Here is a 25,997-nt window from a genome sequence, read left to right on the forward strand (position 1 = left end):
AGCGGCCGTAATTGTTGACCTAGATATTTAGCCTAGATCAAAATATCCAACATTCTCCCCCTTGATCGTAAGGCTAAACTTATAAGTCCATTTATCGACAAAATGGCATACGAGACAAAAGCATTGCTGCGGTCAGTTATACAGTACCGCAGAACTCAGTTGCTACAATATACCATCTTATCTCAAAATGGAACTTCTTTAACTTATGAGCTCAATAAACTTTATACTTAAGTGAAAAACTTATGAGCCCATCCCTTTGTTGAAGCTTATACAAAGACAATAAATTACAACGGTCAATTAAGTACCGTTGAATTGATTGACTACAGTACATCACTTCATCGAAGGAATGAACTCTCCTTAGGTAAATGGGGAGATGGTGTTGCAATGGTCCCAAGAGTGCAGTTTGTTCTCATATGTATGAATATACTCATGCTTATGCGCGCGCTTAATTAGAGAACACAAATATGCCTTATTTCCAGAGTCATAGTTTGTCCCTTTAACAATAGGCTGCCATATAATCTTAATGCCGGCAACTTTAGAAGGCAAGCCTCTTAAATATGGTGCTTAGTACTTAATACCTTAGTATAATGCTTATATACTAAGCATCCAAAAGTTACTTTATATGTGTTCAACCCTTATGTTATAATTTTAATACTTATTTGTTGAACACCAAAACTTAATTCATCAAGGCCTTGAATGTTTTGACTCTGGAATTATTCTTTCACAATGTCTTAGGTCTGGCAGGAACCTCTTGACATGCTACTTGAATTGACTGCACTCTTATATAATATGTCCCGGGATAAAAAATATCTTAAGAAAATTCCTTATTCTTGAATTAATATGGATCAGGGACGCAAATCCATATCTTAAAGTATGGGGATTAAAACATGCCACAATTTATTTGCATCTTAACGATGTCTTTAAGATTTTGGGTGAAGCCATTCCACAATATGGCTCCCCCTGCAAGAGTGAAACTTTTGTGGATAGAACTTAAGTGAATTTTTCACTTCTTGCATAAATACTTTAAAGACCCACAACATGGTGGTCATTATATTTTCTGAACATGAGCATGTAATCCCTTAGCGTGATATGTAACACGCATCATTACTTTAATGCTTATGCCATCAAGGCAAAAGCTTCTCTTAATACATTTTCCAGGGGTCCATACCTGGACTTATGTCTGCCACATATCCCGGTCACAAAATTCAAGGGCACATAATAATTCAATTATTAGTGGTAACATGAGGAAAAACTTAAAATTTATTGCCCTTGAGGGAGTAAACATAAAACTTTAGGATGAACTTAATACGTAATACTCCCCTTTTATGGACCCATCTTAGTGAGTTTGAATAACATAAAGAACATCACTAAGGTGAACTTATCGGCCCTGAGGAAAAACCTCGGGTCTCATGTAATATCCCTATTACTCATAATCAAACATAATATTGATTAAACGGAAAAAAAAATTCTTATTAAACTTTTGAGCCTTGTACCACTGTCAGTTGCTGATTGTATTAAAAACAATCAGTCATTATAACAGATTCCTTATTTCATAGAAGGAGAACCTTATGAAATTTTCATCTCCAAGAACTCTTTCTTTCAAACTCCCAGTCACATTATGTATATCAACATGTCTTTTAAAGAGACATGCTGCTTAAACATTAGAGAGACCTTTTAAAATTGGTCCTTAACATCATCAAAGTAATCCTTGACGACCTGGAAGTTAGAAATAGCTCTTCTCATGATATCCATGATAGAGTTCTTAATTGCCATGCAACATTAACCAATTGACTGCTCCCTTTTAGTTTTTTCAACATCATACTCCATTTCAGAGTACCAAACCTTTTATTATCCTCCTTAGAGGGGAATCATGATAGGGAGCCAAGTCAATAGGCTTTTATCTAATTTAGGAAACATGGCACAAACACTTTAAGAATTGTCACTAGGAATAAATAGCTAGTCTTATGCCATTAACATTCTTAATGACAATGATGTCCTTTGGAGATGAAAACTTAAGAAATCTGACTTAAGTGGTACTTAGTAATGATCAACTTAAGCTCAACTTAAATTACTTAGGAGTGAAATATAAACACACCTTAAATATAAACACACCTTAGTAGTGGAATATAAACATACTTGATAAAATACATCTTTCTTAATGCGAAGTTCATATGGGAAGTTCAATTTCTCCCCCTCGAAATGTGAACCGAGCTGTGGCTCAACATTTCGATGAACTTCCATAACAAATATTCCACCTTTAGTAGAGAAGTCAATAACAAATCACATCATCGGAATGGAGGATTAGAAACTTGTTTTATGCTAGTGGAAATCTTCCAGTAGCTTTAAACATTAGCCTCCAATTCATTTTAAAGACTTCTCGTTAAAACTTCCTTATTCATGAGGCCATAATGACATTATATATTTTATCGAAAATGTTTACACACTTTCCTTAAGGACGCAAAAATCTTGGAACTTAATCCTAGTTCACCTTGTGTACTTTATTGTAAATGACATAATAAAGTGAACTCATAAGCTTCATGATTTCATTATATCGCAGGCCTTAAATCATGATTTTTCATGATCAACATGATCTCATAATAATTTTGAGAAGCTCTTGAAATTGCTTCTCCATTAATGCCAGGAAAAACTTTATTATAAATGAACTAGGAAATTGCTTCCCTAGATCCTTACTGGCACGCTCCCAGCATCCGTACTGGGTTTTGCTCCCAACAGCCATTAATAGACAAGAAATCCATTGAATTCTCATCAATACCTTAATAATCAAAGTTTCTTTAATGGGAGCTTATTGAACTTATATATATTCATTACTTATGGCCTCATGAAACTAAAATCAGCCAGAAACATATGGCTGAATTAGTAAATAATAGCAATAGGGATATGATCACAAACTTTGAAAGTGATCATACATAACATAATTCCTCATGAGAACATTAAATCTTAGGATATGACATATGTATCCAATCAACTTTGGTCAGAATGAATTCATGTGTCACATCTTGTCCCAAAATAATCATTAAATCTCCAATCAAAACTTCTCTTTGGTTCCATTTTAATTGGAGATGACTTAGTTAGGGACAACTTAATGATCATGATAATGATCATAGATGTTCAAAACTTCATAAGTTGATTGATCTGGGAATTAATCAGAGGCACTTAATTGCAAAAACATATGCAAGTTAATTGTAAGCATAAAAACTTACAAGAACTTAATATCCAAACGATTAATTTATATCCTTAGCTTAATCTCCTGGAGGAGCTTTAAATATTTGTGGCCTATTTTGCATGTCCATAAGCCTTATGCATGAAAAACTTTCCCAGATCATAAACTTCTTTTGTTGGTCTGATTTACATCAGCTTTAGCCAGAAGTAGAACAAAATTTTGTGAGCAAGTATCTATTAATCAGCTTTGGCCAGAATAATAAATACATGTCACACTTTATAGCCTCTTTAACTTCTTTCACCGATCTAGCCCACATCAGCTTTGGCCAGAAATGGACAAGACCAGCAAAATTTTGTGATCAGATATTCGTCAATCAGCTTTGGCCAGAATGACAAATATCAGTCACACTTAAATAAAATCATGTCTTGATGCACTTCTTTTATTGAACTAGTCCCATAAGTGGACAAGAACAATAAAATTTTGTGGTCATGTGTTCATCAATCAGCTTTGGCCAAAATGATAAACACAAACCACACTTTATTTATTTAGAGACATTTGATAGAAACAACCTTATAAAACATGCATAGCTTAGGGACATAAATTTTATTGGTGGGCAATTGAATATGACAGTCCATGGTTTAATAGCCATGAAGTGTCATCTTTAGGTATATTTATGCCCAAAACTTAAGTATAGCTCAAAACAAAAGCTACTTAATTTTGAATCCTTTCACTCATCATTATAATCCCTTTTAAGGGCATCATAATTTTTCAACACCTTTAGGTGCTTTAGGAGAATCATGAAATTGCTATCATTTCATTACTTTATGCCGTTAATTATTCCGGCAATAAGAAAAGCATTAGGTGCTGCAAAAGGAATTAGATGCTTTAAGAAGCATCAATATTATGAACTTCTTTTATTGATCAGACCCAAAACAGCTTTAGCCAGGGATGGGTAAGAATCAATAAAATTTTGTGGACAAAATGGCCACACTTAATTAAATCCTCACATACATAAACTTCTTTCATTAATCCAGTTCACATCAGCTTTGGCCAGAAGTGAACCAGATCAATAAAATTTCATGGTCAAAATGCCCGCCAATCAGCTTTGGCCAGAATGACAGACACAAGCCATGCTTAATTCGAGGACTGTGAACTTAATTTTGCAGCGAAATTTTTTTATGACATAATGATATCAATAATCATCATAATAATGTCAAGACATAAAAATGCCTTGAAACAATTAATCACGGCACAAAATTATTTCAGAAACACTTAAGCATCAAATAATAATGCCATGATAATCATAATAATAAAATGCCTTAAGGGGAAAAGAAGGCATTATTCATAATTGAGCATGACATCTAATTGCATGATTAAGAATAAAACATTAAGGAATTACCTTAACATTAATTAAGCATAATGTGCCATGCCAAATTTTGGCCCTTTTAATACTTATTTACTTTAGCCCAATCTTTATTATGCAGCCCACTATTACTTAATAAAAGAGAGGCAAAACCCTTTAAATAGGCTGCATTTATCCCTGTCTTTAAAGCTGGCCCATCATAACACAGCCTATACCCCCTTCCGGACTGGACCGAAAATAGCCCAGCCCATCTCCCCTGCGCAGCCTGCTCGGCCCATTAAGCAGCTAACGCTGCGAGCCGTTGGATCACATCCAATGGCCAAGAGAGGAGGACGCGGCCGGTATATAACCGGCGCGCGACGGCCACTCCCCCCGAACCCTAGCTTCATTCTTCCTCTCCTCTTCTCTCCTTTGCGTCTGCTGCGACGACGAGCGACCAGAGAGAGACGACGGTGGCGAGTACCGCGCGACCACGGGAGAAGGCGTCGGCGTCCTCCAGGTCCTCTCGCCGGGGTTGCGTGCGACTTTGGCCTGCGCGCACCTCCGTCGAGCGGCTCTGGGCGGCGCCCCTGTGCGAGGCGAGCGTGCGCGTGCGGACATACCGCGACGGCGACGACGACCTCCCTCGCCATTTCCCGGCGTCGTGGTGAGCTCCTATGGCGACCAGCGCGCGAGGAGACGACACCACAGACCGATGTGGTGGACAGCAAGACCGCACGGGGATGAGCCCGAGCGCCTCTGCCAGCTTAGAAGGGTGGCTCCAGCGCCGCCGTGGCCAACGGCAGCGATGAGACCCATCAGGTACACTTCCACCACCACTTAGTCATTAGATTAGGGTTAGGGTTCCCGAATTTGGGGATTTCTTGATTTTAGGGTTTCGGTGATTTGGGAATTCTTCCCACTTTAGGGTTAGGAATAGGATGAGATTAACTCGTCCCCATCCTCTTAATTGCATAATTCCGAAACCATAACCTTATTTCAGAGGAGAAACATTAGAAAGTTGGTATCTAGGGTTTCCAGAAAATGGGGAAAACATTAGGGTTTGCATAATTGTCCTTAATCCCCTTATAATAATTGCATAAATTGAAACCCTAGAACATCATATGATCTATTAGGGCCAGAAGATTCAGAAATTTAGGGCTTAGATCAAATCTTGCTTGATCAGTAGCAAGAACAACATGAACTTAACATAAACAGAACAGATCAAGCATAGTCTTTAGCATGAAAGAGCTCAAGCTCATGTTTATCTTAAGGACAGAGGAAGGAATTCAATAAATAACTTAATCTTAGGCATGATCTGAAAATTATCTTATCATAAACATGATAAGATATTAAGCATAAACCTGATTTTATCATCAAAACTTGCATAAAAACATTTTGGGCATGTACTTTAGGCTTAGCAACATCTTAAGCACATAAATATGTGCATATGCCCCTTTAGACAGCAACATATAGATGCATAAGGAGAACATAATCATGCATAAGCATGGACTTAAGCTTGCTTAAATAGCATCTAGGGCATAGGCTCAGACATAAGCACAAGCATAAGAACTTAGAGCATATACCCTTAGATCAGATGCATATAAGCAAGAAAAGAAACTTAAAAATGGGCTCAATCTTGAGCAAGACTTGCTCTGATACCATTGTTGAATCCCATGGATCAACTAGCTCAAGATTTGAACCACATAAAAGAGATGAAATTAGTGGAAACTTATCTTAGCATGTGGAAACGTCATCTAGGGCTTCAAAGATGAAGCCCCTTGATTCTTCTTCTTCGGGACAGCTCTTAGAACATCTAAGAGCTGCTGGTGAGGCCTTCCCATGGTTTCTGTGCTGGCTGGATTGGGCAGCGTGGAGAGGCTCTAGATGTGTGTTCATCCTTCCTTATTCTTTTTAGATAGCCTCTCCACATATATATATATGAGCACAGCACCATGGGGGGACCCACCTGTCATTGGATAATATATGTGCCTCCAATCAAGGCACTGTAGCACCGCCCTACTGTAGCACCGGCTTACTGTAGCAGTGTACTGTAGCGGCCGTAATTGTTGACCTAGATATTTAGCCTAGATCAAAATATCCAACAGTAGTAAGCCATTGCATTCCGTATAGCAAACAGGCTGCCCGCCGGGTCGTGTTTTGGTTCGGGCCGGACAGTGATACAGATATTCATTGCTTAAGTTGATTTTTAATTTGGGCTCACTGTATAATCAACTTTGTAGATAATTTAGCGTACGTGGACAAATGTGACAACTTGCTTTTTCAATTTTAACATATATATATAAGGGGCTTACCTTTTTTTCCTCTTTGAAATGTCCAATGCAATTTTAATCTATTCCGTCACTACAAAAACAAATCGGCGTTTTCAATCCTTGCAACCCAAAGACTGGTGAAGTATGCAAGTAAGAAACCAAGTTCTATTCATTGTAGATTTGTAGTCTTCATGTATCAAATAAAAACTGCGTGCTCCATGCCATACTGCGGTTGCGTGGAAGAAGCGGAGGCAAGATCTTGGAGGGACTTTATCAACTCATTTCGCTCCATGCCACCACGGACTCTATCGAAAGTTCGAAACTGATTGCCTAAAGGTGGTTCAAGCTGCCGCAAGGATGGGATTGGAGCGCTCCCCTTCCTAGAGCATTTACATGGAGATAAAACACATCCTGCGAACAAACCCTTTGCTGAAGCTGAAGAATGTAGATAGGAGTAGTAATCAGGTTGCTCATATTCTAGCGCAACTTGGGAAGCGCGGGTATAATGGAGTGTTAAGCTAATCGCAAATGATTGTAAACGTTTTGTGTTATAATCAATAAAGCTCACGGTTTCTCTAAAAAAAAAACTGGGTGCAGTAACCTTGATCTGTTACAACAGAATCAATCAAATGACGTCCCTCTTCGTCAGCAAATACGAAGTGGAGCAGACAGCATACATTTTATTGATTGCTGACATGAGCAATGATGTTGTCGCATGTAGTATGCCATTGCAATTTATATAGGAAACGGAAAATGCTCGCCGTGTCGTGTTTTAGCTATGGCGGTAGTCGTGATGGCTTGATTTTCTATTGAAAGATGAGATAGATCCATATGGAAGTTGCGCTTTCCATATAGCCGCCGCTAGTCTCCACTTGACCACGTCAAATTTTAGATTGAAAAAGCCATGCCGCCCTAATGCATATATTATGTGTAGCCACTCGCCATGGTCGAATTCGGTCACTCAGATAAATACGAATCCAAGGGGAAGGGGGTAGCTTAAAACTTGGAACGCGGGAGCTCAGAAGAAGCAATAGAATAGTTCACGCAATGGCAGCATCCATGGAGGCAGCTCGTGGCAGCGGAGCCAAGCACATCATTCTCGTCCATGGCGCGTGCCACGGAGGCTGGAGCTGGTACAAGGTGGCGTCTCGGCTGCGATCAGGGGCGGCAGAGCTCAGCTACCACGTCGCAACCCCGGACCTCGCTGCGTCGGGGATCGATGACCGCCGGCTGTTGGAGGTGCCGACGTTCCGCGACTACACGGGCCCGCTGCTCGACGTGCTACGGTCGCTACCGGAGGGTGAGAAGGCAGTGCTCGTCGGCCACAGCCTCGGGGGCCTGAGCGTCGCGCTCGCAGCGGAGCTGTTCCCGGAGAAGGTCGCCGCCGCGGTGTTCCTCGCCGCTTTCATGCCGGACTGCGTGTCGCCGCCATCGGAGGTGGTTCTTAAGGTAAATTCTTGGATATACAGTGGTAATCCTACTTCGTAGTATGTTAAAACAGGCATTTCGTAAGCACTAACCAAGCGACTCCGTAAACGCTAATATCTCCACTTGTACATTGTGGCTTATTACATGTTTTTCTTTTTCTTACTTACCTTTCATCTAGAATGGTGCGCGCAGCAAGTATACCCCGTTGGACAATGAGATGCAACCCCAAGATGCAGAGGGAAAACTCCCATCTTCCTTCATGTTCGGGCAACAGTTTACAGAACAAATGTTGTATCAGTTGTGCTCGCCTGAGGTATGTGCACGAGCTGGGCTAATTTTGGCTGACGGTTCCAAGTTGGTCATCAGAAAGCCATAAATGTAGTCGAATTTTGGTATACAGAAGAATCTGGTTTAATGCAGGTCTCATAATTATGAAGTTTGCTAACTTGGCAGGACCTCACACTTGGGAAATCTCTCATGCGAATCGGCTCCCTCTTCCTGGAAGACCTGCAAATCCAGCCGCCATTCACCAAGGATCACTATGGATCAGTGCGTAAGGTCTATGTTGTCTGCAAGCAAGATGAGACCATTCCTGAGGAGCACCAGAGGTGGATGGTGGCGAACAATCCGGTGGATGAGGTCATGGAGATCGACGGTGCGGATCACATGGCAATGCTCTCTACGCCCGACCAGGTTGTGAGGTGCATCATTGATGTTGCTAAAAGATACAATTGAATCGAATGGTGTCAATGGCTATGTACTGAGTATATCCACCGTTAATATACTCGATAATGATTATGGGTAGTACATCTTATCCAATCTAACAGTTGGTGGGGTTTTCTTCAGTACCCGCGTCAAATAAACTTTGAAAAGGGTACTTTTGTACTTTTAAGCAGTCTTTGTAGCACCACTTAAATCAGAAGTGTATGTCGGAGCCCAATCTACCACGAAGACGCCACACCTCCTACTTACCATGGCTCTCTTCCCTTCGCTGGAATCTTCATGAATGATCTGGTCACTGTTGAAATATTGGGCCCGCATTTAGTGGCCCATGCTAGATTTCAGATTTTTTCTATAAATCTCAAAACCCACTTAGTGGCAGCCTTGTGAGTTTGAGCCCAAGTTGATGACAGCTCACTAGGAAGTGGCAAGAGGTGGGAAGTTTAGTCCACATGAAAAGTTGGGAGGAAGTTAGACCATCTTATAAGGTGGGTTGTTCCACCATTAGTAAGTGAGTAAGAATAGGAGTGGTACACGCGCGCTCCTCCTCCTCCTCGCTCGTCTCGACACGACGCACGCTGTGAGTGGATTGAGCCTCGAGCCGAGACTTTCTTTTCTTTTTGCAGTTCAGAAAAATGAATAGAGTCCTAGACGGACGCGTCGCAGTTAGTCGGTTCGGGTCGCTCCCGGACTGTGGGCTATCTGTAACCAACTCGAACGTGCGCGCGACGTGGACGTGCCCCACGTTGCCTAGGGTTTCCTGAGCCTATATAATCTCTTGCCTGGCTAACGTAGAATTACATGATATACACGAGTTAGGGTTTCTGATGACCCACAAGTATAGGGGGTGTATCGTAGTACTTTCGATAAATAAGAATGTCGAACCCAACGAGGAGCAGAAGGTGTTGACAAGCAGTTTCGATGAAGGATTCACTGTAAATGCTCACAGACAAGTATTCAGGGGGTTTTGATGTAGTAGATAAATAAAGTACGAGTAAGTAAAATGCGAGAGAAATAATTGCAGCGAGTGGCCCAATCCTTTTTAGCACAAAGGACAAGCCGGTTTGTTTACTTATAATGACCAAACGTTCTTGAGGACACACGGGGATTTTAGTCTAGTGCTTTCGCTTCATACGAGCTGATTAATCTTCATTGTTTTGATAAGTGTTGTGTGGGTGAACCTATGCTAATGCACTGCCCTTCCTAGGACTAATACATACTTGTGATTATACCCCTTGCAAGCATCCGCAAATACAAGAAAGTAATTAAGATAAATCTAACCACAGCCTTAAACTCTGAGATCCTGCTATCCCTCCTGCACCGATATACTAACGGGGGTTTAGGTTTCTGTCGCTCCGGCAACCCCACAATTAGCAAACGAATACAAGATATACTCCCCTAGGCCCATAAAGGTGAAGTATCATGTAGTCGACGTTCACATGACACCACTAGAAGAGTAACACCACAACTTAAATATCATAATATTGAATACTACTCAACAATAATTCACTACTAACATTTAGACTTCACCCATGTCCTCAAGAACTAAACGAACTACTCACGAGACATCATATGGAACATGATCAGAGGTGATATGATGATGAATAAAAATCTGAACATAAACCTTGGTTCAATGGTTTCACTCAATAGCATCAATAACAAGTAGAAATCAATACCGGGAGAGTTTCCCCTATCAAACAATCAAGATCCAACCCTAATTGTTACAGCGGTGACAAGATGCAGCGGTGGAGATGGCGGTGATGATGATGGTGATGATGGTGATGATGATGGAGATGATGTCCATCTCGATGACGATGGCGATGGCGTCGATTTCCCCCTCCGGGAGGGAATTTCCCCGGCGGATTCCTGCAAAATGGACGTATCAACTCCCCCCAAGCTTAGACCTCGCTTGTCCCCAAGCGAAACTGAGCTCAATAAACAAGACCACATGTTTATGGAGTGAAGAGTCGATAAATAAAATACGGACAAGAAGCATCATATTGATTCGCACAAGACATTCTAGTAAACATTCTCTTCATATAACTCAACTTGAAATAAGTAAAGAGAAATCACAAATAGAGGTGCATAGGAAATCATGATTGGTTATGGCAAACTTTGTTCTTGGTCAGAGAACTATTAACGGATTGCACTTATCTTCTAAGCAAAGCTTTCATAACAGAATTATATGGCAGAGCTTTCATCCTTAATCATAGCAATCTTCTCATAAACATTGATAACTTTCAGAGTCATATTCATTCAGATAAAATTTGTACTGAACAAGAAAGCATAAAAGACATGATTAACTAGATCATAGCATAAATGGTTGGTTCACAACAACTCAATTGCTTGCTTAAGATAGAGGGAAATAGGTTTACTGACTCAACATAAAAGTAAAAGATAGGCCCTTCGCAGAGGGAAGCAGAGATTAAATCATGTGCTAGAGCTTTTCAAGTTTTGAAATCATATAAAGAGCATAAAAGTAAGATTTTGAGTGGTGTTTGTTGTTGTCAACGAATGGTAGTGGGCACTCTAACTCCCTTGCCAAACAGACCTTCCAAGAGCGGCTCCCATGGAGGACGTCATCTCTACCAGCAAGGTAGATCATCCCCCTTCTCTTTTGTTTACACATGTATTTTAGTTTTATTATGGATGACACTCCCCCCAACCTTTGCTTTCACAAGCCATGGCTAACCGAATCCTCGGGTGCCTTCCAACATTCACATACCATTGAGGAGTGTCTATTGCAAAATTAAGTTGCTTACTGATAAATCAGGGTAAAACATGTGAAGAGAATTATTAATGAAGGTTATTAATTGGGGCTGGGAACCCCGTTGCCAGCTCTTATTGCAAAATTATTGGATAAGCGGACCACTAGTCCATTGGTGAAAGTCCGCCCAACAAGATTGAAAGATAAAACACCACATACTTCCTCATGAGCTATAAAACATTGACACAAATAAGGAGTAATATAGTTTGAATTATTTAAAGGTAGCACATGAAGTATTTACTTGGAGTGGCGCAAAATACCACATAGTAGGTAGTTATGGTGGACACAAATGGCATGGGTTTGGTCTACGGTTATGGATGTATGAGAAGCATTCCCTCTCAATATAGGTTTTTGGCTAGCAAGGTTGGGTAGCAAGCATAAAGGTTGAGGGAAACAAGCAAATATACATGTGATAGAAACAATCATGCATCTTTCTCATAAGCACAAGCAATTTTAACCTCAGAATACTAAACTCATTAGCATACAGATAATAGAGTAATATATCTACATGTATTTCCCTTTTCTATTTAAACATCAAGGTGTTGTTGCTATTGACCAATGCTAAGTTTGCCAAAACCAAATAGATTTACTTGATGCTCCCAAAGTGATATCAATACTAATGTCAAGAGTAATCATATAAAAGAAATTGCAAACTAAAATAAGGTGTGCAAAAAGTAAATGATAAGACTTCTCATTAATATTCCATAACGATAACTCACACCAACGGATACATAGATAACCAACCAAGAGAGAGATACTTCCACACTGCAAACTATTCTATATGATAACTTCCCTACTCATGATATGACACTACTTGATAGTAAAGGATAAAGATAGTGATGATGTGATACCGCGACACTCCCCCAAGCTTGGAACAAACCAAGGGGATGCCAATACCGATGATGAATTACTCCTTCGATAGCGATGGTGGTGGATTCTTCTCGTCATCAGACTTCCAGGGAAGAGGCTCTCCATCAACAAACGACGTCCTGGTCTCGGGAATCCTGAAACTAGCAGCATCGCTAATGCGTTTAAACCTATTTTCATACTCACAGTTTTGATTCCAAGCATCATAAAGTTGCGCCTGAAGTTGGTTGGTAGTGTTGTGAAGTGAGAGGATATCGCTCCACAGCTTCGCAGTCTCCTTCTCGTGTTCACCAATGAGCTCGGACACAATTCTGTGGAAGATGTCCACTTCACGCTCAGCCATCTTCTTGTAGGTGAAGACCTCTTGTTCTAGTTTCTCCATCCTGTCCTCCAAGCTTCCTTCTCCCTTAGGTCCACGAACATCTTCTATCTGCAACTCTCCATCTACGAGCAGCAATTCCTTGGGATGCATCTTCAACTCGCTTATGTACGGGTTGATGACGTTCTCAAAGAAGTTGTCCTTCGGAGGCTCCGACGAAGACATGGTGGCTCTAGATCTGAAAACAATATCTGGCGGAAAACAGCTCGAAACAAAACACGACGAGAAAACGATATACGGACCTCTGGAGATCCGGGGGATTATATAGCAAATATTTTTACGACAAAAGGAAGTTTCCAGGCCGAAAACGAGTGGAAACGGGACGCCGAGGGGCTGTCCCCATAGGGCGGCGCGGCCAGGGTGGGGCCCGCGCCAGCCTATGGTGACGGGCCCTCGCGCGTCTCCTCCACTCCGTTTCGATCCCGTAATTTTTCATATTTTCCATAAACAACAGAAATATTGTTCGGAAAGTTAAACGCAGACTTTTTATTATTAAAACTGTTACCTATTCAAAGTTGGACTCTGCAGCACTGTGTTATCACCGGATTTTGGCCAAATCAGGAGATGGGCCGTAAGTGAAGATGGGCTTGAAGGACGTACACATGGAGCATCTTCGAAGCGGCCTTGAGCTAAGAGTTTGGGCTAAATTGCCCATGTATCTGTAATATAGTAGATCGTATCGTGTTTAGAATTAACAGATAGAGTCTGGCCCGTGCACGGTTAGGTGCACGCCTACATTAGAAAGTCCCTTGGACTATAAATATGTATCTAGGGTTATCGGAAAAGGAGGACAATCACGTTCACAACAAACACAAATCAGGCGCATCGCCACCCCTTCCTTCGAGGGTTTCTTCCGGGTAAGCATCATGCTGCCTAGATCGCATCTCGCGATCTAGGCAGTACACGTTTATTCGTCTACCTTGTGCTGCTCGTGCTGAAGCGTTGTTGATGGCGAGCAGCACTACTTATCTTTAGGTGTTTAGGGGCTTGCATTGATGCTTTCTTGTGGTGACCCTGCATACCACTGCATGTTGTAGTATGCTAGTCGTTGATATAACATTCGCGAAGTACCAATCCGCAAATATTACATCCCTCAGAGTAGTACAACAGAACATAGCAGGTCCATAACTCATTCATTCATTATTACAAACCAAATATACATATCATCCTGGAGCTCCTCTTGGGTCCTGAGAGGGTTACTCCTGGGTTCGAGGCGAACCCAACTTAGCTTACAATATAGAAGTCTTACTAGGTTATACATTTATTCCCGCGAGCAGTTAAATACTAGAAGTTCGGACTGCTCGGTACTACTACTACTATGCCTGGATCTAAGATTGTTCTCCTCCGGATCCCTCTCCGTTTCCGTAGACTATCAGATAGTCTACTCCTTCAACACCTCCTGAGAGGTCTGGTTCTTCGTAGCCGATGATGTCGGCTCCTTCAGGGTTGTAGTTGTCCTCCTCCAGATGATTCAGACAGTCTAAGCAGGGGATTTAAGAGTGGTATGAGTACGAGCGTACTCAACAAGTTCATATTAGGAAAGAGGTGTTTAATGCACTATCTACGGTACTAGACCAGAAAGTCTGATACCATGCAAGTTTTGATAACCGTTTCTTCAAAAGGTTGTTTTTATTCAGAAGAACTATGTCCGTCAGCCTTCACCGGTTGACTAGAACTTCATGGAGTTCCTTTCCGGCAGCGTTCGCAGTTCCAAAACCCGGAACAAGGAGTGACTGGTCACGATTCGTTACACTCTGCATAGGTGTGTTGCTTTACCCATAAGAGATCTTAACCTTGGTGCCAACCGGGCAATTTCCCCGTCCACACTTCCTTTGGTGTGAGGCCCGGTATAAGGTCCTAGTCAATCATGTTCCTCCGCTACCTCGAACACCCACCCTTTGTTGCATGCCCCGACCCTGGGTCCACGCCGGTTCACTTACGCCAATTAAGGCTGGGCCCCGACCACGACAACAGTGCTGGGCTCTACCATACACTCCTACGCCGGTAGCTGCAACCCATCATAGACCGCATTACCGTGGGGAATTAGAATGGGATCCCCACCCTCCGGTTGTTCCGCAAGATACAACTGCTACGGTAAGCACTGCATTACCGTGGGGAATTAGAATGGGCTCCCCACCCTCCGGTTGTTCCGCCAGATACAACTGCTACGGTAAGCGCATCCGTTGATGAACGAGAGGTGGAAACACTTTTGACTACTCCGTCCCACTCCAGATCTTATGGTTAACACGGGTATTACGGCACAAGAATCACTGGACGACATTGGTTGTTTAATCCTAGATGGATATAAACCCTTGCAATGGAACCTCCACCATATCAACACAATCCATGGTTCCATTGCCCACCACATAGTCATATTCATAGTTATGAAAATAGTGGTTTTGCTTTTTATGCAGAAGTGATAAACATAGTACTTTGCAAGTAATTTGGTAAAAATACTCAAATGACATGAGCAAGCGATGAACTTGCCTGAATACTGCAAAGTGTTGCAGTTGGATGGTGTGGACTGACCCTTGTCCTCTGACTCTGAAAAATAGTATCATTGTCCAATAAGGGCAATGGTTAAAGAAGCAATTATGCATGATTCCAGTTTTAGGGTTTGTTCCCCCCTTTCCCGGTGTTTATGGTTTTAGGTAGAAGGTTAATACTAAGAATAATTTAGGGGTACTCAAGTTAGGGTAAAATACAACCTTGAAATGTTGTCAAGGTGTTTTTATAGTCCAAGAGCATTATTGGACTTATTTTTATTATTGAAAATAATGTGTGATTTAAATGATTATTTAAATCATCAGATTAAGACTTATTCTTGATTATCTCCAAAAATTCTCTTTCATATTTTATTTAGATAGGGAATTTTATGCTGATCAATTTTCATATTTTTAATTATTTTTTTAGAGCTATATTTTATTTTATAAAATTCTTTGAAATTCTCATTTAAATGGGTATTTTGGAATGTCCAAAATACCCCTCGGACCCACCTGTCAGGCGGACGAGCTGGTTAGGTTGGACCAGCCCAGTGGGCTCGGTCCAACCGACCCAGTCGCTCCATCGCCCCCCTCACTCTCGAACCCTAATCCTCTACTCGCTCTGGCGACGCGAGCGTCGCCGCCCCCTTTGCCGAATTGTTCCGGCCGATTCCGGCCATCGCCGCCGGCGAGATGCGGTGCATCTGATCCGCCGTTCGACGGCGCTTCAGATCCACCGCGCCGATCTGTGCTTTGCCGTTTCCTCGACGCGTCCCCCTCGCCTCTGCTCGCCGGTCGTGGAGTGCTGTGGCGAGTTCGTCGCCGCCGACGCTCCTGGTGCCGAGGCCGTGTGCCTCGCCGTGCCTGCGCTGGAGCCTCTGTGCCTCGGCGACCGCCTGGCTTGGCCATGGCTTGGCGCTGCCGTGGCCAGGCTGTGCCGCCGTACCGCCATGGTGACGCCATGGTGCTCCGCTCCAGGTAGGTGCGCCGCCATCCTTTTCCTTCCTCCCTCTCTACTGCTAGTTCATCTTCCTCTCCTGTTCTCTTCCCCCTTGTGTCTGGCTCGACTGCTGGCCTCATTCCCCATGTGGAGATGTTGGCCGTGCCGATGCACCGCTGCGGCTTGCTAGCTTGTGCGCTCGCTGCTATGCTATATGACTATGCTGCTGCTGAGCATCTGCCATGGTTCTAGCTTGATGTGCTGTACGATTCTTGCTCAATTGCTTACTGTTGCAACTCATGAACAATTGCTTATGAGCATGCTGTGGTGCTCTGTGTAATTTTAGTGACTCCTGCTGCTGCTCTGTATAATATTCCTTTCCTGTATATGCCATGAATTGCCCTGGGCTTGATCATTCTGTGATGATCCTTGCCTTTGGCAAGTGCCAGTGCTCCAGATGTGCTATTGTATGTGCCCTAATCCCTGGACATGCTCAATTGAGCCTAACTGTTGCATTAATAACTCCATCACTTGATGGAGTGCTTCTGGATACAATTATAGAATGGTTTATGTGCTAGCCTATGATCTAATTGTTGGTAATCTGTGGTTGTTTCATTTATATGATTTATGAATTGATGCCAGTGATGCCCTAGCATGCCCCCTACCTGGCATGCTCTAGCAAGCTCCTGATGATCATATGGTCATCAGTTGCTTGTAAAGACTACTGTGTGGTATCTGTGCCTCATGCTACTCAACCTGTGATGTGTGTGTGTCACACAGGTTTGCCCTGGGGTGTGCTGGTGCTGGTTTAAGAAACTGCTGTTGCTTGCAGTGGTCCATTGGATCACTGCAAGGCCCTGGTACTTTGATTTGTCTGTTTAGTTCACTTATCTGTATTGGCCTGAATTATACTGAAGTGGATAAGTGATGTGAACTGCTTTGCAGTTGTGATCATCCAATTGATTATGACAGGGCTAGATGGATGCCAACACTCAGTTGTGTACCCTAGCCCTCTACTGAATCCAAATGGATAATGATGTGTGGGTTCTTGTGCTGGCTATAGGTTGAGGTAGTCCTGGCAGCACTGTGATGCTGTCAAGGATAGCTCCCTTCTTCTGTGGCTTGCTCTAGTTGGTAATAGCTTGCTGGATTTAAACAACTGCTCACTGGCTTGCTCCAATACTGGACTTCCAGTGGCTTTTGATGTTGAGAAATTATATAGACAAGGATTTGTCTACTGTCTGATGGTTAGTGGACCACTTAGTGCTAGGTGAGTTGGGCTAGGCTAGCTGTGGATCATTCCTTGCTGGATTCTCTGGTTTGCCTCAGTGATGATACACTTGGCTTGACCATTTCTTCCCTAGGATGATTTTCTTCTGGCTTATTCCCCTTTTTTCCAGCATCAAATGGTTTAACACCAAATGATGATGCAGACAGGGTAATCATACCCTCTGGCTTGTGTATGTGTTATGTACATGCTTATTTATGAGCAAAACAGATGTTTGCCCATGATTTCTGGTGTATACCTCACTCCAGCTCCTAGATTTATTTGTTGGTGTAGAGGATTGCTTCAGTGTTAAGCTTGTGCTTGCCCTGCTCCTCCTTGCAACCTTGTGGTGCTTGATTCAGTGTTGTGGTGAGTTGGGCAGATTGAACAGCAGTGGCTGTTCTTGTGTTCTTGTGTTCTTGGTGACTTACCCAGTGAAGCCTGTCGATGGATATGGCTTAGGGTTTGCTTCTGAAAAGCTTATATTTGGTGCTCCCCTTGCATCCCTGGTCGACAGCTCCAGCTTGTCACTTTGGTGACTCACAGAGTATGTGTGCTGCATGCACACCACCCTGTGAGCAGGCTGTGTGTGTGTGTAGTCCTGTGCTATGCACCTGGACCTGGATCTTGGCTGTGGCATGGATCAGCTCGGCCACCTTGATCCTATCTGCTCATTCCTAATTTCATTTGATTTCTAACCTGCCAAGTGGCTATGCCACTTGGCATAACTTCTTGTCTTGCTTTGTTTTGTGCAGGGAATCAACAATTGATCAACATGGACATGAAGATCACCAAGTGAAAGATCACATTGTAGTTTAGGATTCCTTTTCATTACTTGTAATTTTCTTTATCTTTTATTATTCAAGCAATTCTTGTATTGTGTTGTAATATTCATTTATTTTCTTGTGAATATTGTAAAGACAATGTAATTTGTGTGATGATCAATAAAGCTCAAGGTTTCTCTAATGAGCTTTATTTATTATTTAATATTTGTATTTTAATTATTTACTTAGTGACTTTCCTTTCAATTAAATAATGAGGTATTTGTTTGATGTTTGTATTTGAAATTCAAATTCAACTTTGAGTTGAATTCAATTATGCAACATAACTTTGTGATGCAATCTCTCCCCTCTCTTCGCAAAACCCTAATCTAGTTAGGTGAGATACAAGTTTGTCGCACTCTCGAAACCCTAACCCTGTAAGGTGTCGAGAGAGAAACTTGTCCCCCTTTGATGCAGTTTTTGTTTAAAAGCGCGAAATTTCCCCAGAATTTACAATGCAATGCACATCCCTTTCTAAAATCTACCCCTCGATCGTCACTAAACCTGGGACATTACATTTCTCGTGCATATATGCGTGGCAATGCCGTCCCTCGACACCTAGCTGCCCTTACACCTATCTGGGTGTAAGGGCAGCATCTTGCTTGTTCGTTACTTAGTAGATCCGATCTGTTATAGTTGCTCCTTGCTCCGCAGGGATTAGTTTAATATCCGCATAGTTAGGCCTTATGCTCGGGGTCGGATGATCCGGTAGTGCGTTAGGTGTTGTTTACCGTTCCTACAAGGGATGTTCCGGGAATTAACGTTATGTTGGTTTTTAGGCCTCTTGTAGGGGTAGTTTGCATCATCTTCCGTATCTGCTAGGCCCGACTACGCGTAGGACGTTCCGGTTATGCGGTGAAAACCCTAAACTGTTGTAGATCGGTTTAGCTTTGTTTTGATCAAGCAGGATCCCCATGTCATTGCAAATCCAACGTGAACCATGGGGCGATCGGCTCTTTGAGCCGATCCACAGGGCAACCTGAGAGCCGATAGGGCTCGTATTTAATGTTTACGTGTCTACCATGCAGGAACAATCGAAGCAATCTAACACCTTCCCGATCGGGTCTAGGTCGGGTGGCACGCCCTAGCAACCGCCGGGACGTGGCTGGAAGACTTGCGGGACGACGCGAGGTGCCGGGGTCCACTAAGCGGCCTTGGGAGCCTCCCGGCTCTTCGTGTTGCTTAACCATTGCCCGCCGGTGGGTTTTGGCAGGTAACACATTTCGGCACGCCCGGTGGGACATCTTCCGCAACATCCACGTCAACACCGACATCCGAGATGGCAGAGGAACAGATCACATACGAGGATCTCCCGCGGAACACAAGAAGAGGTACGATGAGCTGAAGGCCATCGTTGAAGCCGAACTCATCGGCTCCTTTGAGAAGACCCGTTCGCACGGCATCAGGTTCAAAGGATTCACGCCACAAGGCGTCCTCGAAGGGTTGGATCTGTCTCTCCCTTCAGAGGAACGTACCAGAGCCCTGCGATAGGAAATCAACTACGTGGTAGCTCATTCGCTGCATCGGCATTCTGAGAGCCTGGTAAATACTTTGGAGCGCGTTGCGCTCCAGGTGGTGCAAGAGATCATGAAGCATCAGTACTCCCCTTCAGGACCTGCTCTAGGGACTCACCAGGGAGAGGTGCAACTCCACACCAGGCCACCATTGCCGTACGCGATGGCAGCTCCACAGCAACAAGGTTCACCGGCATACGTTGTCTACAAGGTTGGAGGTGATCCGGGCGACTATCAGTTCTTATGAGCCGCCCAAGGAGATCCCGCACGGATACGTGTGCACGTTTGTGCCGGACTGCAACAACTGGACGCAGGTGATCCAGGCTCCGACAGGAGGGATTGCCGGAGCAGGAGCAATTGTTCCGGCAGGAGGAACGGCTGCAAGCAACGGGGAGTTTGGGGGCGGACGGCGAGAAACGAGCGTGGCTAGCCAAGTATGCCACTGCACCAATTCATGAAAGCTCAGCTGCTACTTCCTCCACCGCGGATCAGATCGGTGCGGTCTCGAGAGACCAGTTCGGCATCCTGCCGAAGAAGAAGATAATCGGCTATTCCAAGCCGTACCCCAATGAGTTTGACCTGATCCCACTACCACCTAAGTACCGGCTCACGGACTTCACCAAATTCAGTGGGTCAGAAGGATCTAGCTCAATCAAGCACGTGAGCCGATACTTGGCCCAGTTGGGCATGGTTTCAGCATCGGATCAGCTATGGGTGAGGTTCTTTTCGCAATCCCTCTCCGGTCCAGCTTTTGGATGGTACACCTCGTTGCAGCCAAATTCAGTGCGATCATGGAAGCAGCTAGAGGAACAGTTTCATACACAATATCATTCAGAAGCTACTGAAGCTGGCATTGCCGAACTAGCACAGGTTCGGCAAAGGCGAGGAGAGACAGTGTCTGAATACATTCAGCGTTTCAGAACGGTCAAGAACCGATGTTATTCGGTTCATTTATCTGAGAAAGAAGCAGTCGAGCTGGCCGTGGCAGGCCTTGCGGCGTCATTCAAGGATCTGACGTTCCAAGTGGAGTACAACTCGCTGGCGCACATGGTCCAGAGACTGACCTTATATGAACAGCGCCATCCAGAACTGTACCAAGACAAGTTCAAGCGCGCGATAAGCCTGGTCAATGCTGATGAGGATGAAGATTCTGCGGAAGATCAGGAAGTCGCAGTAGCTGAATGGACTCGGACGGCAGTACCTGTGTCCTGCAAATGGGTGAACCCACCAGGGCCTCCAAGAGGGTTTGACTTTGATGTGAGCAAAGCTGAACAGATCTTCGATCTGCTACTGAAAGAGAAACAGTTGAAGCTACCTGAAGGCCACATGACAAAGGATTAACTTGTCAATGCCTACAGATTGTAGACTAGGGTTTTGCTAGAAGTAGAGGGCAAGTAGATCTCGAAGGTTTAGGCGAAAAGTACTCGACGATTATGAAAACTAGGGTTATCTTGACAGTAGATTCGATCCTTTCTTTGTCCCTCGACTCCCCTTATATAGGAGGTGGAGCCGAGGGTTTCGTTTCGCACAAGTTACGCAGTCCGGGACGGTTTCTAACTCATCCCGCCGGATTACAAATAACACTTCCTATTACAACTCTAACTTTCCTTAATATATCTTGGGCTCCCGAATCTTCTTATTCTTCGGATAGTGGGCCTTCAGTAAACCCCGGGTACTATCTTCGGCAGGCCCATTTGGGATGCCTATGTCAGTAGCCCCCGAGATTTTGCTTGAATCGTAGAGTCAGGGAAAATCTCGACTGTTTATTTTTATTCGAGAACTTTTATTTATACTTCTTCACATAAAATTCTATATTGTACAGGGATAATGGTAGTTGGGGCTAGTTCATCTGACGGATCAGGTACTAGTTAACTGCTCTAGTGGCAATCCGCAAAAACCTACTTCAAGATCACGTCCCCGGACATGATCTCGGGATACTCGGTGTAAACTTCGACGAGTGCCGCTTAAGGTCTTACCATTCTGTCGAGTCCCAATCAATTTTATCGAGTACCTAACGCGTCCGTTAGGATTTTTCTTCGTATCTGTTGATACGGATAAAAGTAGCAGAGCGCAGTCTTTGGCGATGCCACGCCCAGCAGAACGGATCTGGGGTCTTACCTTCGCAAATTTGCGGCATTCAGAAATTGATCGCAACTTTGGCGTTCTGAGAATATATTGTCGAGTGCTTTTCGCCTTTGGAATAGCACATTTTATCGAGTCATATCTGATGACTTATTTTGTCTTCCCGATGGGAGTATATGTAGAGTTATCTGTGTAACTCGAAATATACTTACTTCTGTTTCTTTATTTTGATAAAAATTCATCGGGCACGCGAACAGCGTTCCCGATGGGAGTAGCCCCCGAGGCTACATCCAAGGACTTGTGCTTGGGTGTAGGCTCCACGGATTAGTATCCATTGCCGCTATATTTATAATCTTTCTCGACAGTTTTATATTTATCGGGTGCGCGACCAGCGCTCCCGATGGGAGTAGCCCCCGAGGCTATGAACAAATGTTTGCATTTGGTCATAGGCTCTCGCCATTTCTATCTTATCATACTCGAAGTTTTCTATTTTTCCAAAGTAGCCCCCGAGCGTTTGGGCAAAAACTTGTATTTGATCAAAGGCTCCCGAGATAACCTTGTGTTGTCGATAAACTTCTGAAACCTCATAGTCGAATTTTTCTTTATCTTGACGACGTCATTGCTGATGATAGCCACGATTTCTATTTTGGAAACTGACCATTACCGCTTGTTTCGCTGCCTTGTGGGTCCCAATTCCTTATCTGACGGACACGTCGTGCAAGTGGGGGACACATGTTCTCCCCTTTTTCTGGCACACGTTCTGTAACCTCGTCAATGTTAAAATACCATTGTACCCTTGTATCTACGTGGCGATCATCTGCTGCATTCTTTTCTCATCCAACGGTTCCGCCACTTCACCGCACCTATATATAAGGTTCCCTTCTTCTTCCTCGAACACTTCCGCTCGCGCCGTTCCCCTGCTTTCCTCTGCACAATTTCCCCTGCGCCCAACTCTCTTTGATCGTCCGTAAGCACGGACATTGCTTCTCCAGTGCCATTGATGCCACCGCGCACGCGACTCACGCGCCACAGTACTCCAGAGTCCAAGATGGCCGCTGAAGATCTTGAATGGGAGAGATCTAAAATCTCCAACCAAGACCTCAACACGCTGAAGAGGCTTGGCCTGATGAAGAAGGAGGACGCCATCCGCTTTCCCAGCGAAGAAAGCTACCCCAACCCTCCAATGGAGTACCGGGTTAGTTTTGTTGATCACCTCATCCGCGGCCTTTCTGCCCCAATTCACGATTTCCTCCGCGGCCTTGTTTTTGTTTATGGGATTCAACTGCACCAGTTGACCCCCAATTCCATCCTCCATATTTCCATTTTCATCACGCTGTGCGAATGCTTCCTTGGAGTCCCTCCTAATTGGGCTCTTTGGAAACGCATTTTCTGCCTCCGCCGGAATGGCTCCCACAACGCCACCTATAACATAGGCGGCGTTGTTATCTGTGTTCGAACTGACGTTGATTACTTCGACGTCAAATTTCCTGATTCTGTCCAAGGGTGGCGCAAAAAGTGGCTCTACATACACGAAGAAAGTGCCAATTCTGTGGAACACAACATAATCCCTTTCGACGGAAATGCCAAAATTCAGCGCCGCCGCTCCTGGGATGTTGAAGCTTCCGAAGAAGAGAAAAAGGCGACAGAAGCACTTATGTCTCGTATTCATCAGCTTCAAAATACTCGAGGCAAAGAGCTGTCTGGTATTCAAATCACTGCCTACTTTCTTAGAATTAGAGTGCAGCCTCTTCAGGCTCGCAAAAATCCCCTTTGGACGTATGCTGGTGGAAATGACGCCAATAGGCTCTCCAATGATCTTTCTGCAAAGGACTTGGAGAAGCTGATTCGAAGAATTTCCCGTTTGAATAAGAAGGATCCTGTTCCTTCCTCTTGTCGCGTGGAACCATACAGCTCCGCCAATCCTCTTCCCGAGGTATTTTGTCTTCTCGAATTTTTATCTTGTTCCGAACGTTCCCTGCATCTCAATGTATTGATATCTCTCTAATTTTTCTTTTGTCGCTATTTTCCTGCAGAATCATCCTACTATGACTTCCCTTCCTCCCCTTCCTGAGGATGGAGAGGTCGAAGAACAAGCTATCGTTGCCGAAGACAACCAAGGTTCTTCTCTCCATGAAAGTGAAGTCGCAGGTTCTCACAAATCTGCGGCTTCCCATGAAAAAGAAGTTGAATCTGAAGCCAGCGAGTCGACGCAATCCCTTCCTCCTGCTGTTTCCCCAAAGAACAAAAGGAAAAGGGATGATGCCGAAGCTTCCGGCACCTCCAAACCCGAAGAAGCTGTTCCTTCTCGTCCGAAGGCAGCTTATGATCCATACCTCGAGACTCTCATCAGTTCGTAAGTACCCTCTCCCTGTTTATTTGCACTTTGAAGATTTTTGTCTATCTTGTCTTTTATGTTGTCGACATTTACTCGTAGTGATGATGAAGAAGTAGTACCAAATGTTGATGTGGCTGCTCGAACGAGTACGTCACATACATTAGTCGCCTCGGAGACGCCAGTCGAAGGAGAAGAAACGTCGCCTCCTCGACAGAATGTCGGCGCTGCGACTCCTCCGTCAAGCCCCCTTGTCCCTTCACCAAAAAGGGCAAGGGTTGAAACAATTCCGGAGCCTACTCGTCAGTCGAGTAGCTCTTCTAACCCTCTCTTGGATGATGTAAGTTTGTCGATATCTATATTTCCTCTATTTTGCTTTTTCACGCCTTCACTTTTTTTATGCCGATGTTTCTCTTGCTTTGTTCTTTTTTGACAGCCTATGATCAAAGATCTTATCCGCATCGGATCTCAATTCATTGGGTACCGAGAATATGCCAGCAAAACTGAAGGTAGCAACCTTTATACTTGCCGTTCTTTCTGACTTTTTGCTCCTGTTGTTTGTCGCAACTTTTGATCTTTCCTCTTTTTTTTATCTCGACAGAGAAACTTGCAGAGGCCAATAATCGTGCCGACGCACTTATTCAAAAGCTGGAGCAAAGTGAGGCGGCCCGCCAGAAGTCCGAACTTGTTGCTAGCGAAGCCAAGGCCGAGGCTGATGAAGCCAAAGCAAAAGTCGCTAGTGTCGAGGAACTGCAGAAAAGACTTGAGGATGCTGAATCTGCTTTAAACGAGCATAAAACTGCCCAAGCTGCTCGTGAAGAGGGGATCCTCAAGCGTCTGAAGTCACAAATTCGACGTACTGAAAGTAATATTATCGATCCCTTCTATTTTTAGTGGACTTCCTGTTTCTTGTTTGTTGATTGATGTTTTGTTTCCTGCGGCAGCCCAAACAAACCAAGGTTTTGATCTGGAGAATCCCGTCGATGATCCTCTCCTTGACACACTTTCTTATCTGGAGCTTCATGGGTCCGAAATTCGTGAAGGCGTGTCAAATGCTAATGCGGGATTATCGACGCTGTTCCCCTACTTCTTCCCGAAGAAAGAGGAGCCCCCGACTTTCCTTGCTCTCGCCAAAAGCTTCAATTCATCGGAAGACCTTGGTCTGAAGATGCGCCAGGAAAACATGAAGGTTGCTGTCGAAAGCACTGTTGCCCTGGTTGCTGACAGCCAACAGACTGTTGATTGGGTGAAAGTTGGCGACACCGATCAAATAGAGCAGTCGAGGTGGAGGTCGCTGATTAAGGCAGCCAAACCCAACACGAAGAAAATCTTGGCATATCTCGGGATCAAGCCATCTTCGACTCCCAGCTCATCAAGGCCGGAGGTCTAGTTCCATATTCTTTTGCTTTGTTTTTAGTTTACCTCATCCTTTTGGTATTGTCGCCATTGTGCTCCTGGCGATGATTAGGTCTTCTAGAGGTCCTTATTTTGTAATAGACATGTATATATTTATGAGAATGAATGGAAGTCGAACTTTGTCTCAATGATTGATATCGACGTTTTTCTATTTTTCAGTTGATTTTTGACAACTATACGTCAAT

At 43.8% G+C, this 25,997-nt stretch overlaps 1 protein-coding gene across 1 annotated transcript; it reads left to right on the top strand.

Annotated features, from left to right (window-relative positions):
- Window positions 1-7,855: 7,855 nt before the first annotated feature.
- LOC124689079 (salicylic acid-binding protein 2-like) lies at window positions 7,856-8,975 on the top strand. Its single transcript, XM_047222677.1, has 3 exons — window positions 7,856-8,245; window positions 8,403-8,537; window positions 8,678-8,975. The coding sequence occupies exons 1-3, from the start codon at window positions 7,856-7,858 to the stop codon at window positions 8,957-8,959; spliced, it is 807 nt and encodes a 268-aa protein (XP_047078633.1). The 3' UTR covers window positions 8,960-8,975.
- Window positions 8,976-25,997: the final 17,022 nt, after the last annotated feature.

The sequence above is a fragment of the Lolium rigidum genome, chromosome 2 (genome assembly GCF_022539505.1).
Source record: "Lolium rigidum isolate FL_2022 chromosome 2, APGP_CSIRO_Lrig_0.1, whole genome shotgun sequence".
NCBI lineage: Eukaryota > Viridiplantae > Streptophyta > Magnoliopsida > Poales > Poaceae > Lolium > Lolium rigidum.

Coding starts and splice junctions, on each gene's coding strand:
- LOC124689079 (XM_047222677.1), top strand. CDS start 7,856: ATGGAGGCAGCTCGTGGCAGCGGAGCCAAGCACATCATTCTCGTCCAT. Junction 8,246..8,402: donor CATCGGAGGTGGTTCTTAAG/GTAAATTCTTGG, acceptor CCTTTCATCTAG/AATGGTGCGCGCAGCAAGTA. Junction 8,538..8,677: donor ATCAGTTGTGCTCGCCTGAG/GTATGTGCACGA, acceptor CTAACTTGGCAG/GACCTCACACTTGGGAAATC.